We start from the raw sequence: 14,847 nt of genomic DNA, 5'->3' as shown, positions 1-14,847 counted from the left end.
CCTCAACTATTCTCAAAGAAACCCAGAAGTTAAATACTCCTTAACTACAGTAATGGTATTTTAGTATGACATTTTTCTGATTTAATGAACAAGTTTAAATAGATACTGCACTTTCATAACAAAAAGAATTTCAGAAAGTAACTCCAAATCTAACAGAAGTCTTCCCTCCAAAACCAAACGATGGAAAATTCAATGATTCTCTTCCTAAAAACAAGTGGAAAACCAGAAGGTAATATGAAAAGGTGCTCAAGAATCCGAATGATACTGGTGAACTTTTAACTGTGAATTGAATACAAGTACAGAAGGAGGGGCAGAGGGAAATACTTGTTTGCAGCTAGTGTAAACTAGAAAGTAGGAGAACATGAGGGTTTTGGAAGTGTTGCAAGAATATAAGGAGAACTGAAATATATCAAAGAGAGTAGCAAGTCTGAGGAGCAAAAGAGGATGGAAAAGAACTGGAATGTCTTGTTATGGCCTTTGTATGGATGTACATTTACTCCTTGGAAATGAGCTCCAATCCCATACCTTTAGCATGCTGTAATTCTACAGCCATCAGAAATAAAAAACCAGCATAAACCCCAGTGTGGATAAGTATTAGTTCCTCAAGCACCCAAATACAGGAAATGCTGATGCAGTCTTTGTAACAGAACTGAATTTTCCTGAGGAAACAGTAGAGTTCATAGCCACATGGAGGATAATTCTTATTCAACTAGAAAACATTAAAACTTCCTAACAGACCTCTACAGAACTCTGCCTAAACCAGAAAAAGGAAAACATTAATAAAATAGTTAGTGTGATAGCAACAGCAGGGCCATCCAGGAAAGAGGTTTGAACAGAACACCATTTTTATTTTCATGCTAATAATAAATTCTGAGCTTTACTTAACCTGAGGAGCAATAGGTCTTTTGAAAATAGACACTAAACACATACCAAAAAGGACAGGACTTTGAATTCACTTAAGGAGACAAATTTAAGACATGACACAGTTGATGTAATTATTTCTAATAAAAGTTAGTTTTCTAAAAATACTTGAATTTAATTTTCCCCCCATTATAGGTTTATTTGTCCATAGACACATTTATAAGATTACATAATTCATAGTTTTCTTAGCAAATTAGAAAGTGATGAGTTGGGGTTTTTTTAATAAAACCTTTCAAGAATGTGTTTAAACTCCTTGCGTGTTATCTGATACAGTATGCACTGCAGAAATACAGTGAAAATCTAGAAGTTTTTTGAGGAAAAACCTCCAAATGCATGATATTTCTTTCTTAGTTACAAAACTTCATTACAACTACAGGATACTACAAGTTTCAGTTAACTGCATTCTCATAGGTCTATTTTACGAAAATAGAAGTGACAAAAAGAAACAAAAATTCTTATTAGGATAAATTGGCCCAGATTTAGTAGAGTCCAGGTTCAGCGCAAGAGAGTATTCTCTATCATAGATAACAATTGTCTGCAGAGGTGGGGTCTTATCCTACCACACTAGAGAACTTTGTGTCCAGCCTGGAAAGGCCACATAACTCCTCCACATCACTTGTTCAAGAGAGAAACTGAGGTGGGTATTGGGACACTAACATCAAAACCCGGTTCCACAAATGTCCGTGATGTCTTAATGACTGTAACACAGTATGCCAACATCAAAGTGTTTGGAATCTGGAAAAAAAATTGCATATATTTTGGTACCAAGAAAATTAAAAACCCAGGTAACTTTTTCTGTTCTGTGAAGTGTCAGCCACAAGCCACATCTACAGAAATCCATGGCTGTAAAGTTGGTGAAATGAGACCTCAGCGTTTTGTGGGTTTTCTTATGTTTTTGGGGGGCAGTGACAGAGAATTAATTACCCAATCACTACTGAAGGTTGTCATCTATATTTGTGCACCAAAAGACGCAATTCTGTCGGTACTCACCCTGGTGGGCAGACACAACCTGAAACACAAGGAAGGTGTCCTGAGAAAGTGAGGTTTAGCAGCTGATTCTCACAAGTTCTCTCTCTGCTGAGTTCAGGATCAACTTGTGGATTACTGCAGTTAATATAAATCTGTCCAGCTGGGCAACTGTGTTCTGGGGGGAAAAAATTGACAAACATCAGTCTTCACCTGAAATTTTGTATTCCATAAAGGTGTGCAATAGATTTAGTCTAAGAACACATAACACACAAGTGTAATATCCAGTAATACCGTAACATCCAATTGTCTGTCTCTCCTGAAAGCAGTTAACTTCATAGAACCTCTATAAATCTCATACAAAATACTGAAATTAAAATATTTGTTTAGTAAGGGACATTAATTTCTAAACAGTTAGCCATGAATCAGCCCTCCAAAACAGAAATGCAAAGTACTATCAATAGAAACAGAAATCGATGGAAAGCAAAAAATATCAAGAAAAGGTCTGTGAGCTAGATATGACTTCCCATGCTGGAGCCACTGGCTACGAACAAAACAACTCTACTGCACAACTGCTTTTGGGTTACACTGAGCATCATGTGTATACATAGCAGAAATCTCCAAAGTGGTGGCAGTGTTTTAAAGTAGTTGTAGTTGATTGCTGGGGTTTTGTTCATTTGTTATTAGGGAGAAGTTCTGGATAATTTTCAAATCCTGCCACCTTCAAGTGCACGGGCAGATTTCTGCTAAAGGCCAAAGAGTTGGCAATTCTACAACTGAGATCTCAAGTCTTTTACTGAAGTAAAAGAAGCATCATACAAGAAGATGAACCATAATACTTAAAGACATATAAAATATACTTTGATAGAAAAAGCACTTTTAGATTCTTTTGCTTAAGTATGACAAAATACATATTTTTTCATATTTCAGTTACTCAGGGTTTGCAAAGGGAAAGAAAAAATATCTGTGAAAAATTACTGCCAGTCTTCAGTTCCTAAAATGATGTTTTATGGGCAAAGCTAATCTTTGTTCTGCTGAAGTTCTGCTGTTTGTCATGCAGCTAAGCTTATTTATATTAGCAGTCAAAAAAAACAATCAGTATTTTAAAGCACTGGGAAAAAAGTTGCTCAGATTTAACAGTATTTTGGACAGTTATGCTGCTGCTTTGCACCAGCCTTTCTTTCAATCACACAAATATTTAATTCCTGCATTATGGGTCTTCTCCTGCAAGTTATTAATTTATACATATTGCCTGATCTTCTACATCAGACGAGGGGTCCCACAGGGACTGGAGGATACATATTCATTGGATCTGAAGTATCTTTTCCCTTTCTACACTCACCTATTACGTTGTTATCACAATTCATTACTCCATCCCTGCAATGGCTGCAATAAAAATACATGAAGATGTAATGAGAGCCAGGAAGATCTAAAATACTAATGTTTTCTGTTTAATAATGAAGCATGCAGTATGATCCAATACAAAAATAACTGTATAAATGTTTGCACTGAACATTAGAACTGTAGATAAAGTGTGCATCACCTTAACATATAAAGAATATTAATTACACTTCAAACTTGTGCTTTCTGCATAATGTCACTATGAGTTAAAATGCCTGGGCTGCCATAAAAATACACACAGGAATACAATACTATACTGCTCCCAAAGACATCAGTGCAGTAAGAATAAACCAAGCCCTATACAACAGAATCACCATTACCTAAAAGAAAAATGCAAAGAGCAGTAGCAGCAAAACAAAACAAAACCCTAAGTTACAGCAGACTCTGGGTATGTACTCTTTTATGAACATTCTTAACGCAATTATAAATGCTCCATTTTCCTCACCATCAGCTTAGAATTCTGCTGGAAAGGAAGCTATTAGTTTATGTGAAAATCTTGACAATACCAACAGTTCTTAACTCATCCCACAGTTAAAGATAGAACCCCAACATTGAATATAAGATAATCACAAGCTATTACATCTGCAACAATTTTTTGTACTGGAGTGACCTTTCCACAAGCAGAACATAGTAACAGTAGCTTGATTACTGCCTTTTCTCAACCACGCCTAAGATGGATCATGAACAAACTATCCATCTAAAAACATCTCACAATATCATGAATTTCTATTTATTACAAAATTAATGTTTCAATTATTTTAGTGGTTTTGGCTCACAGGAGGAAACAGCAATGCAGTTGCTAATTTTTATCTTCATGCTGCCTCCCACTCATTTTGCTTCAGCAACGTGATAGGAACCTGGAATAGCAACATAGCGTGACTATCATCAGAGCCAACTAGAACTACAGTTCATAATGAGAACCTAAAAAAATTAAAACAACTCTATGCTAATCAAGATTCAAAATAAAAATTTAAGTTATTGTATCATAAAGTTGTATGCCATTCACACAGGCAAAATACTACACAGACAGGAACACGCACAACATGTTTCCTCTACATGGCACAGGTTCAGCAAAGAAACAAGAAAAATCGCATAAAACTCAACCCTAACAAAATACTGTGTACAAGGAAGCACTGAGCAACATAACACTGTCTGCCTCTGTGTAATTCAAGCCAAAATAACCCAGTACTTTCGTAAAATGGTAGCAGATCTGATAGCAACTCACTGTGAGGGGAAAAAATGTAGCAGCATTGGCTTCGTTTCAGGTCCTGTGCTTCACTAGAGAACCTAAGCCCATGGAGTCCCAGCACTATACTCCCATTCTTTTGCATTGACTAAGACATCCCCAGTACTCTTGTTGCTGGTCAGCAGATTCAGAAACAAATTCTTTATGTGCTACAGCCACTCTGCTGTCATGTTTGGAGTTGTCTGTGTACCCCAAAGCACTGCAAGAGAAGTGCTGAAGGACTTCACAGCATAACTCAGCCAACAGGCAAAGCGGTACCAAAGGGAATTGACAGGGAAGCAACTCAAATGCTGATATAACATCAGTATCACAATAAAAACTTTTTAAAGAACTGGTTGAAAACAGAGCAGAATGACTACTCTATAGACAAACATGAGAATAAATTCCAGTTTGACAGCAGGCATTCCAGGGGAAGCAGTTGAGGAAAAAAAGCATGGAAAGAGCATAATAAATACCATAATTGTTTCTAATAAAAACAGTGACAGATAAAGAAACCCCAATACATGGTGTGTATTTTTTCTCCAGTTTATCCACACATAGTCCTACATGATTCCTAATGTATTACTTCGCACAAGGCAATTCAGAGGAGCTACCAGTCCGCACCTCCATGTTTAAAATCCTTTTCTCCCAGCAGATCTGTATACAGCCTTGTTAAAATGCAGCAAGCAAAAGTTTTAACTAAATAAAAATAAAACAGAGACATCTGTATCTCCATCTTAAAGACTAGCAGTTGCAAACCAGGAGATGTATTTTAATGAACACATTCACATAAAACATAAGCTGTCAGATCCCAAATAACTCCACTGAAATCAACAGAAAGATGATTTTCACCTATAGCCATTTGTAGAAAGAATGCATTTGTGGATATCAGTGTGCATTCAGCCGTATCTCTACCACAGTGCTTAGCACAACTAGCTAAATGAGACCCTTGAGGAGGAGGATGGAAAGAAACAAATCAAAGAATCTACCAGGAGAAGCCACTTCCCATGACTGCCAATGTTGTCTGGCACATGCTCTGTGGACAAAAATACTCAGGAAGGCAGGCAACAGTGCATCCAGATTTTGCACAGCCCCATATGCAGAATGGGTTGCCTGGTACTCTTCGGAGAATCTGCTCTAAGGTAAAGATGAGCTAACTTGACAATTAAGATATAGATATATATAATGATCGGTATTTATGGACACTAGGCTGCTGATGAGAGTGAGAGTGAGAGTTAGTGTGTTTACTAAGTGTCCCTATTGCAGTAGGTGCCTGACAATATTAAACTCTTATACAGCCCTTATAACAGATCGGTGTGATATTTTCATTTCTCACAGACATGGTTGGGTCTGTTCTGCGTTTAACAGTGCTGTAACAGATACAGGCAGCAATAGCTCAAACGTTACTTAGACAAAAAGAATTCTGAAAGCTCGTTTTTTTTACAGAACTTGTTGTCCACATTACTTAGCCTTCTCCACAAAGAAATGTTGAAAAGAATGCATCTGGCAAGAGACACAATAGTTTAACAAGTTTTTTCTTTAACTGCATGACTATAATGATGCAAATGGAAGAGCAAGAGGACAAGAACAAATGCCAAGTGCAAAGAACAATAACAGAGATGCTTATTTACCTTTGGCTGCAGCTCAGTTATTTGTGTTGTTTCTTAGTTGATAAAGCCACATTGCTCTTTTATACTGATTCTATACTAGTGGAAGACAGATTCTTAATACTTCTTCATAAATGGATATACAATCTGGTATAGGGAAGGAGAATAGCAATGAAGGTCTAGCTGAACAGTCTTGAATGGGCAGTCGGGAATATCTGGGGGTTTTTGGAGCTTTCCACATTAGTATGAATCTACAAAATTCTAGTGGCTTTTTGCTCTACTTTGCACTTCAGTATATTGGATTATAAACACAGCAGCCTGAAAACCTAAGTTCTAGAGATACTGTCCAAACACGCATAGAAAACCAGTGTAGGTTTATTCTGTAAGTTTCATTAAAAAAAACCAACCAAACAACAAAACAAGAAAAACAACATTCACACACAACACAAACCCACAAGAGGCTAGCCAGAACAATTTGACAAAGCTTTTAAAGAGACACCATTTAGTCAGGTGAAAAACGTTTCGATTCTTACCATTTGCCCAAAGATGTCATAACATTTTCTCCAGGGGGATAGTCAATTCCTTGAAAATAACATGGGCATTCATTTCTGGAGTAAAGGAAAAACATGTAACTGATTAACTCAAACTGAAGGGAGAAAAAAATCCCCATTGACTGTCATTGCTGTTCAAAGTTCAATTGTTTGCTTTGTTGGTTTTGGTGAGGTTTTTTGGTTAATTGGGGGGAGGGGTGTGGGTGTGATTTTTTAAAAAATTTAAATAAAACCCCCCCAACAACCAAGAAATTGATCTCAATACTGCCAAATAACTCAAGCACATTCCAAACCAAATTTATAACAAAGCAGAACGTCTACACAACAATGGACACCTTTTATATCTCTCATATGCCAAAAAACAGATAATATGTACCAACTAGTTTTGGTGATGTTGGATGAGTGTCAGTACTATAAAAGAGCTATTTCTGATCAACACACAGGTTCTGTAAAATTCTCAGGTCCTGCCAAGTCTACAGAGCTATAAGACCTACAAGGTTACATGCTTATTAGTTTTTCGCTCTGACTTGTAAATGCAGTGGTGTAAAATAGTGTGCGTGACTATCAGAATTGCAACTTACCTCTCTACACATCGTTCAGTCTTGGAATTCAAATACATTCCAGAGGGACAAGCACAGCCTTCAACACAATCACTGCTGCATGTCTCTGGCACAGACAGTGCTTGGCAGGTTCTGCCACAGATAGATCCACAAGTACTGTACTCCTTTGTATCGTCACACGAAAGAGCTGTCCAAATGCAACAAATCTCTCAAATTACAGTACAAGAGACACAAGTACCTCCCAACAGTTTTCAGATAAACATCTCTATTCTTTCATTCCCAATAACATTAAATTCCACTAAAATTGGTATCTTGGCACTACGCTGTGTAAACTACAAAGATGTAAATCCACAGTAATAACAAGTACAATGAAGTCTATGCAGTTAATCCAGATTTACACTGGGAAAACCTAACAGTTGAAGTTTTTTCCCCCTCTAAGTTTGAAAATGCTTGGCTCTTGTGCATGGGCTTTGGGAAAGGTACACCATCTAAAACATTAAAAGCAATAAATAAAACGCTTTTACTTTGCAGAAGATGCACAACACCATCCAAAGTTTTCATATATATATATATATCTCCTATAAAACTCTACTTAAAAAAAGATTTGAAGTTCTTGAAATACAAAAGATTTTTTAAATGCTACAAGCATGAATTTTTACAGATATTCTAACAAAACTATACTTGCTTCTAGAAAAATGAAATTAAATGTTTTGATTGATTCGTTCAGACAGACACAGCCATTCATGCCATAATAACTGCAAGCAAGCCAGTCTTTTCAGATAAATAAATATATATATATATATATACTGATACTGCAGCTTGAGATACTTAAGTTGGACCAACTTTCCAAAATCCTCTTTATCATATGCATTACAACATGGATAATTACATGATGTGATGAAAACTACCAGTTGTTAAATTCTTGAATGTTCCTTAGAAAAGATTTTCAGCCTGGTTCATGGAGCCAAACCTACTGAAACATCAGGAGTATCAGTTTAGGGTTGTGGGTTTTTTTATTTTATAGGGTTTCTAATTCTATAGTTTAAAAAAAAAAATACATGACGGCACTAGACATCCTATCAACCTCAAAAAGTTCATATAAACTTAGGAATTCGGTATTATCCCACTCCTATACTTGTGAGGCTTTATAGAGCATATAAACAGACATCACCTTTGGCTATCTCTATTCTTCCATTAATTTTAAATTAAATACCAGTAATACCAATTCTCTGCACTTGTTTCAGCACTCTGTGTTTTTTATATCACTGACAGTATTGGAATAAGCTAACAGAGATTGTCAGACAGCAGAAGTTGAGAATAATCCAGCTAAAATTGTTAAATACATCACCATCTTTTTTCAACTCATTCATTTTAGGTACTAGATAATCCTAGCATCTACGAGGAAAGGAACAAATCTATTTACACAGTTCATGAATAATATCAACATGGGTATGAGATATGCAAAGCCATGTTAGAGATACAGACATATTTTTACTTCTGTATACATTAGAAGCCCTCCAACTTAAAAAAATAGTCTTTGCAGTGTTTCTTAAGTCAAAAGACCTAAAGAAAGCCAACTATAAAGCAACAATCCTCTAAACACTGGTACTGATCCTGTCTTGACCAAAACCAACCAAAAAACACCACCACACACCCCCAAAAAAACCAAACAAAAACCCCTTTGTCCTGTACAGGAAAGATCGCGCTAGAATTAATCTTCTACTTATTTAAAGATTATATTGACTTAATTTTATTTTCTGATTGTCATTCTAAAGTCCTCAGACAGTAACTGTGTAGGACTAGAAGTGAAAGGGAACTCACCACAGTCTGGGACACCTCTTCTGAAATCTATAACAACTCCAAATCTTCGACAGTGATGAGCATAATGGGCCAGAGCAGAGCAAAAACAAATCTGTCCACATTTGCAAGTGTCTCTTCTGCATTGCTCAAAATAGGGAACAGGACTCAAATAGGGGTAGCATGGAGCAAAAAGTTCTTTTGTGAGGATGCTACAAGCTTCCGCTGCATAAGAGGCTATACAAATAACAGATTAAACACCATTTCAGTGAGGGAGTTTAGAAAGACTTGGAAAAAAAAGTGTCTTCGATACACTGCAACTGATCCTGCTTATATACTATTGCCATATGTATCTTTTTATCTTTAATATCTATACAACTGTATGAAAGGACAGAATAGTTAGCTGCCCATAGTTTTGAACTTGTTCTGGGAATGATTTCAAGGCATTCAGAAAACTTTCCAACACACAAACAGTGCCTACATACAGTCTCCTGTCTTTAAATTGAGTCACGGATACAAGTTAGGCAACAGATTATACACACCAGCACCTTTCATAAATACACAGGATTACATCTCATCAGTGTAAGTCACTCCCAGTTATTACCTCAACAGGTCAGTATTTTAAAGAACAATCTGTTGCCCATTGTTACTGTCGCACAAGGCTGCAACGCACCCAGAGCTGCTAGCTGGAGGTACCAGCACAGAGGAGAACAAAGGCAGTATCAAATAGTTATGTAAGAAGCTCCAGACAGAGCACTCATCTGAATACATTAAATAATTGTGCAGTAATGGTCAAAAAAAAATAATGCTATATTAGCACACCCAGAAAGAGATAAATTTGTTTTTCCCACAAAATAAGAGAGATGCATAAACAAGGACTTCAAAATTCCTTTTCCTGAATTTCTGACTTCCTGCACAAGCCACTTTTTTCTACATTCATGTCCAAACCCATTACCAAGAATGCACCTTCTTAGTGCTGTACATGGCATAAATATTCCAAAGACAGGATGAAGTTGTACCAGGAGAAGTGTTGATTTCCTAGCACTGCTGAAATTACAGGCAAAACTTTAATAAATATTTTAACTCTTTATCTTGCCTAAAAGTGTGTAGAATCCAAGACAAGTAGTAGTTGGAGCTGTGAAACAGATATAACTGATGACCTAAGTTCATCATTATTAAAGGATGGCTTAGTGATCATCTGTGGTTCTCATGGCATCAGCCACTAGCATCTTTCCCTTAACTGGACCCTTTCAGCTGAATCTAAAGGCTGGCAGTATGTAAGTATCCTTCAGCTATTCATTCTCCTCCACAGCAGACAGCTAAATCAGATATTTCACTTTGTCGGTATTATTGAAAATGAATACCTCAATACTTTTGAGTTTCCATATTAACTAGCAGCATCACCAACACTAGACATACTACCAACCTTTAATGCATGTCTAACTTCACACATTGTAACTGCAAGCCAGCAACAAAAAGAAGGTATTTCAAGTGCCTCTGCAAGTATCACAAAATATTTTAACAATTTACTACGTGATTTTTTAGGCACTGAACTCAACAAATGCTACCTGTAGGTATTAATTTTTTCCGTGGGTAGGACTGGTTATCTGATCCAACTAGGAAAATTGACACAGATACAAGCAGAAAGGCATTCATCAATAACAATCGACCTTCACTGCCCACCTGCCTGCAGATGAATATCACAGGGATCCATTTGTGAACTATCATGCACAAGAACGCATGCTGAAGAAGTTTTCCATGTGTTTCCAAACAGCTCTGGAGTGCTTTCAGTTACTCCAACTGGAGATCTTTTACAAAAAAAAACAAAACCAAAACCAAAAACATCAGTCACAAAAGATACAGTGAGTTTACAGAATGGTCTCAGTTCTACCACCCCCTTCAGCAGAGCTGATTCAAGCTCCCCTTCCGCTGTTCCATATTCTCATGCACTCTCCCATAAAGCACTGTCAGCTTAATTTTCAGGACTCTTCTGGAAAGGCCCAGAAGCAAAAGCGGAGATGTGCTCTGGAGCCATTAGATACTTTGTAAGGAAGGACAGATCAAAACAGATCAAGTTCCATTTTCACTAGAGAATAAGGGAGCCCCACTGCCCTGAAAGTCTGCACTCTCCTTCCTATTCATAATTCTGCCTCCTCGGTGATACCTGATTAATTTTTATCTCTCCTCTACCTATATTTTCCTGTCTGTTCCTGGGTAGCTGACTTCCCAGGCTCTCTAGTCCCTAAAAGAAAGAGGAAGGAACAGAAATCCAAGGGTCCAGAGATGTAACTGTAAAAACAATTGCACAGATATCCATGAGGCTCAAGTAATGAGAGGGGAAGCAGAAGCTGACAGATAGACTTGGAACAAAATAGCCAAGGCACATTAATACTGCATAGGGAGAATGATGGAAACTGTGCGTTTAGATATGGCATGTTACACTCCAGGGGAAAGATTGCATTAGGCACACAGCCGGTAGGACTACTTCCAGTAAAGTAGCTGGGAGTAGAGGTATTGCAAAAGACACCACTGTCTATGGCAAGTTTCCCAAATCTGGTGTGGATCAGGTGTTTTGTGTGCATGTCAAGATGCTTGCACATTATGGTTTGTGTCATGCCTCACCACAATCCATAAATTCCTGTTGCTTAAGGGCTTCTTCACAAATATCAACTACTGAACAACTTCTCACTTAATGAGAGCAAGTCCAAAGACTATCAAGAACATACTACAAAACTTACCTGCTTCAGAAAGAAGTATTTTCAATAGTTTTACAAAACTATCTCCTCATTGAGATCCTGTCTATGTATTTGCTAGTCTAGTTATAAACAATATTCTGAGTATACTTCTTAATTTTTAAGATAGAAACTGTTAAAAAATCCACTAAAATATTTGTGTGTGTGTTTTTAAATGGCAACTATTACAGAAAGTTTTCCCATTTTTGTTAGTTTTGGTTTTTAAAGTTTCAATTGTTTTGAGAGAAAGAAATTCTCCTACTCTTCCCTCCTCTTCATCACAGAAAGGTCTGTCATGCTTTAAATTCATGTTCTTACTCTCCTGCTTCTATTAGGCTTCTCAGTCCTCTGGAAGTAAATTTATTCTGTAGGAATAATATCTGTAGGAAATATGCTGCAAAGAAGCTGGACAAACAGCAGTTTTGACTGTGGTGCTCAGGCAGCTCTGAACACCTCTCACTGCATCACAACAAAGCAAAACTCAGTCAACAGCCAATTCTGTTGCTGGCCAGCAGGCACTGCACAATGGAGGCTCTGTTAGAGAGAGCAGATTAGAACTTCCAGCAGAAAATAGGAGGTGGAAAGAGAGAAAGTCTTGCAGGGAGGAAGAAAGTCCCTCATCTAGGCCACTCCATATTTTGGACAAAACTCTTCAGATAAATTAGCATTTATAAGTCATATGTATTTCACTGTATTTTTATATTAAAATATTTCAAGCAAAAGCTGGCTTGATATCCTATAGCTGAAGTTTCAGATTTTCTGTTAGCAATCTAAAACCTACTACCCATCTCACTAACACAAAACATCAAAATAAATTATTCTTGGTATCTATCCATTCAGCTTCAGTACACACTTGATCTACCACTCTAACTGCAGAGAACCAAATACTGGCAAATAGAAATCTTGCAGCTATTCATACAAAAAATCATCCTCCATATTTCCATTGAAAGTTCCACAAAGGCCCGCAGTATCATCCTTCCACCGTCCATCCGCCTGAAGGTAAAGCCTCAGTCCTTCTCTGTCATATAGTATCTGTAATCCAATGTGTGTCTTTACTTGAAGAAATACAGAGGAGAGCTTCCGTATTTCAAATAACTCTGGCGAGTAAAAACAGAGATCATTGAAAGACAAAGGAAACCTGCCTGTAATTTACAGTTTTTTCTTATAATTTCACTGGTTTTGTTTTACATCATTTTTATGTAAGTTATTTTTTCCTATTAAGGAGCTAATTTCTTGTAATCATTGATTTCTCATGAAAGCTTAGACTAATTCAGACTTTGAAGAAGAAAACAAGACTCTTATGACAGTCAACACACTTTTTAAAAATGCATCCAGAGTTCACTGGAATATTCATAACTGTTAACTAAAAGCGAATCAATTTCAAGATACAAACATTGCAGACCACTTACCTTAGACACAACTGATCTTAAAACCAGCAACATGCTTCCTGTATGCAAGCCTCTTTTGGGCAATTCCCAAAGAGCCAAGGCTCCACAGTCAACAAATGTATTAATGATTTGCACATAAAGCTCTCATTAAAGTTAACATTGAAACTTGCAGAACACAGTCACATATTCATACACAGAATACTTGGTAATATCTTCCAGAGGGGGAGATTTAAAACTCATCAAAGCAAAAAGGAGAAGCAACAGAAGTTTTTTGTCTGAAAAATCTGTAGCTTATCTGTAAGGGGCAGGAGGGTGCCTCAAACACTTCACTTGAGTCACTTAGAAAAAAATGGAAAATTAATTATTCAATTTAAGAATCAGGGAAAAGACTTCCCCCTTAGAAAAGAACTAACCTTGTAAGTGTGAGGGATGAAATTTGGACTCATTAAGAGACATAGTCAATCTGAACATAAGAGACGCTAGCCCAATAGAGCTACTGTACAACTCCTACCATTAGTGTAAAAAGTACATCAGCAGTTAATTTGTGAAACGTAATTAAAAATAAACAAAATTGACATTTACAATATACCACTTCACTATGTTAGCAATATTGACAGTATCACAACATACACATATGCCATGAAAATATTGCTTTAGTACTTGATAGGAGTTATATGCCTGTATATTATTCCTTACCATCTGCATAAGGCAGGTTAATTTTGTAATGGTCATAAACCAAAACATCTCCTGAATGAGTCAGAGTCACTTGCCTCTTGGGGTCTTGTGTAAGAATAAGACTGATTGATTGGATACACGATCCATCCTGGTTCTACAAGCAACAGCAAAACAAATAAAAAAATTAAATAGGATGAATATTAAATAAGAGGGAAGTAAAGCTATAATTAGTGGGGAATTGAAAACTTTCAGTTCTATCTTTCTTCTTACCAGAATGCACTTGTAAAACATACCGCTTTACAGGTGAGCAAGAAAGCTTAGTATTTTGAATAATTTCACACATATGTTTAAATATAACGCTAACCTGTTATGCAAATACAGCTCAAAAGTGGCATTTGGAAAGAGAAATTTAAACAATTCTTACATAGCTAAGTACAACGACACCTGCAGCTCCTGAGACCCCTTGATTAAAGAGCCACTGAGGCAGAGTTAATGCTCATAAACAAGGCTGCATTATCCACATAGCAATGCACAGAAATGTAAATTTGGACTTTAAAGTGTTCTGATATACCCAGGTTTTTTTAAAGCATATTTAAAATATAAAATTCTTTTAAAGGCAAGCAATAATGAAAGACAGAAACATTTTGTGAATCATTATTTAAAACAGCATTCAGGTTCATTATTTCTAGAGAGAAATTGTGGAGTATGTTCATAAATTCCCTGGATGAATTTTGATGAAAGGCAGGCAGCATTGTGACAGCGTACAATATCATAACATCCAACTCACCTGACTTGCTTATTGTTATTGTCATTGCTTATTCTTATTTCCATTTCAGTTAAGTCAAAACATCATACAGAAAAACACATGAATACTGCATTTCAGTCTAGATGAAACATACTCCAAAAAAAAAATAATCCTAGATCAACCTCATCTGCCTTACCAACACCCACCCTCTTCAGTGGCACTTAATTGTCAACATTACCAAAACCAGCAAATAGGCTGAAGTCCAAAAAAACCAAATTG

General features: G+C 36.7%; 1 protein-coding gene across 3 annotated transcripts in view; it reads right to left on the bottom strand.

The window, feature by feature from the left end:
* Nucleotides 1-14,847, bottom strand: part of OTOG (otogelin) — a 98,021-nt gene that overhangs the window by 62,953 nt on the left and 20,221 nt on the right. For all 3 annotated transcript variants that reach the window (XR_013930883.1, XM_080405466.1, XM_080405465.1), the window contains 8 exons: nucleotides 13,845-13,977; nucleotides 12,680-12,857; nucleotides 10,712-10,836; nucleotides 9,053-9,265; nucleotides 7,253-7,418; nucleotides 6,654-6,728; nucleotides 3,230-3,273; nucleotides 1,912-2,065 (listed from right to left, as the gene is read on the bottom strand). Coding sequence is in view for 2 of the 3 variants with exons in the window: in XM_080405466.1 (XP_080261592.1) it covers nucleotides 1,912-2,065; nucleotides 3,230-3,273; nucleotides 6,654-6,728; nucleotides 7,253-7,418; nucleotides 9,053-9,265; nucleotides 10,712-10,836; nucleotides 12,680-12,857; nucleotides 13,845-13,977 (1,088 nt within the window). In the remaining variant the exon portion in view is untranslated. The remainder of the gene's footprint in view (nucleotides 1-1,911; nucleotides 2,066-3,229; nucleotides 3,274-6,653; nucleotides 6,729-7,252; nucleotides 7,419-9,052; nucleotides 9,266-10,711; nucleotides 10,837-12,679; nucleotides 12,858-13,844; nucleotides 13,978-14,847) is intronic.

Source organism: Falco punctatus, assembly GCF_963210335.1.
Source record: "Falco punctatus genome assembly, chromosome: 10".
Lineage (NCBI taxonomy): Eukaryota > Metazoa > Chordata > Aves > Falconiformes > Falconidae > Falco > Falco punctatus.
This window is presented reverse-complemented; position numbering and strand designations above follow the sequence as displayed.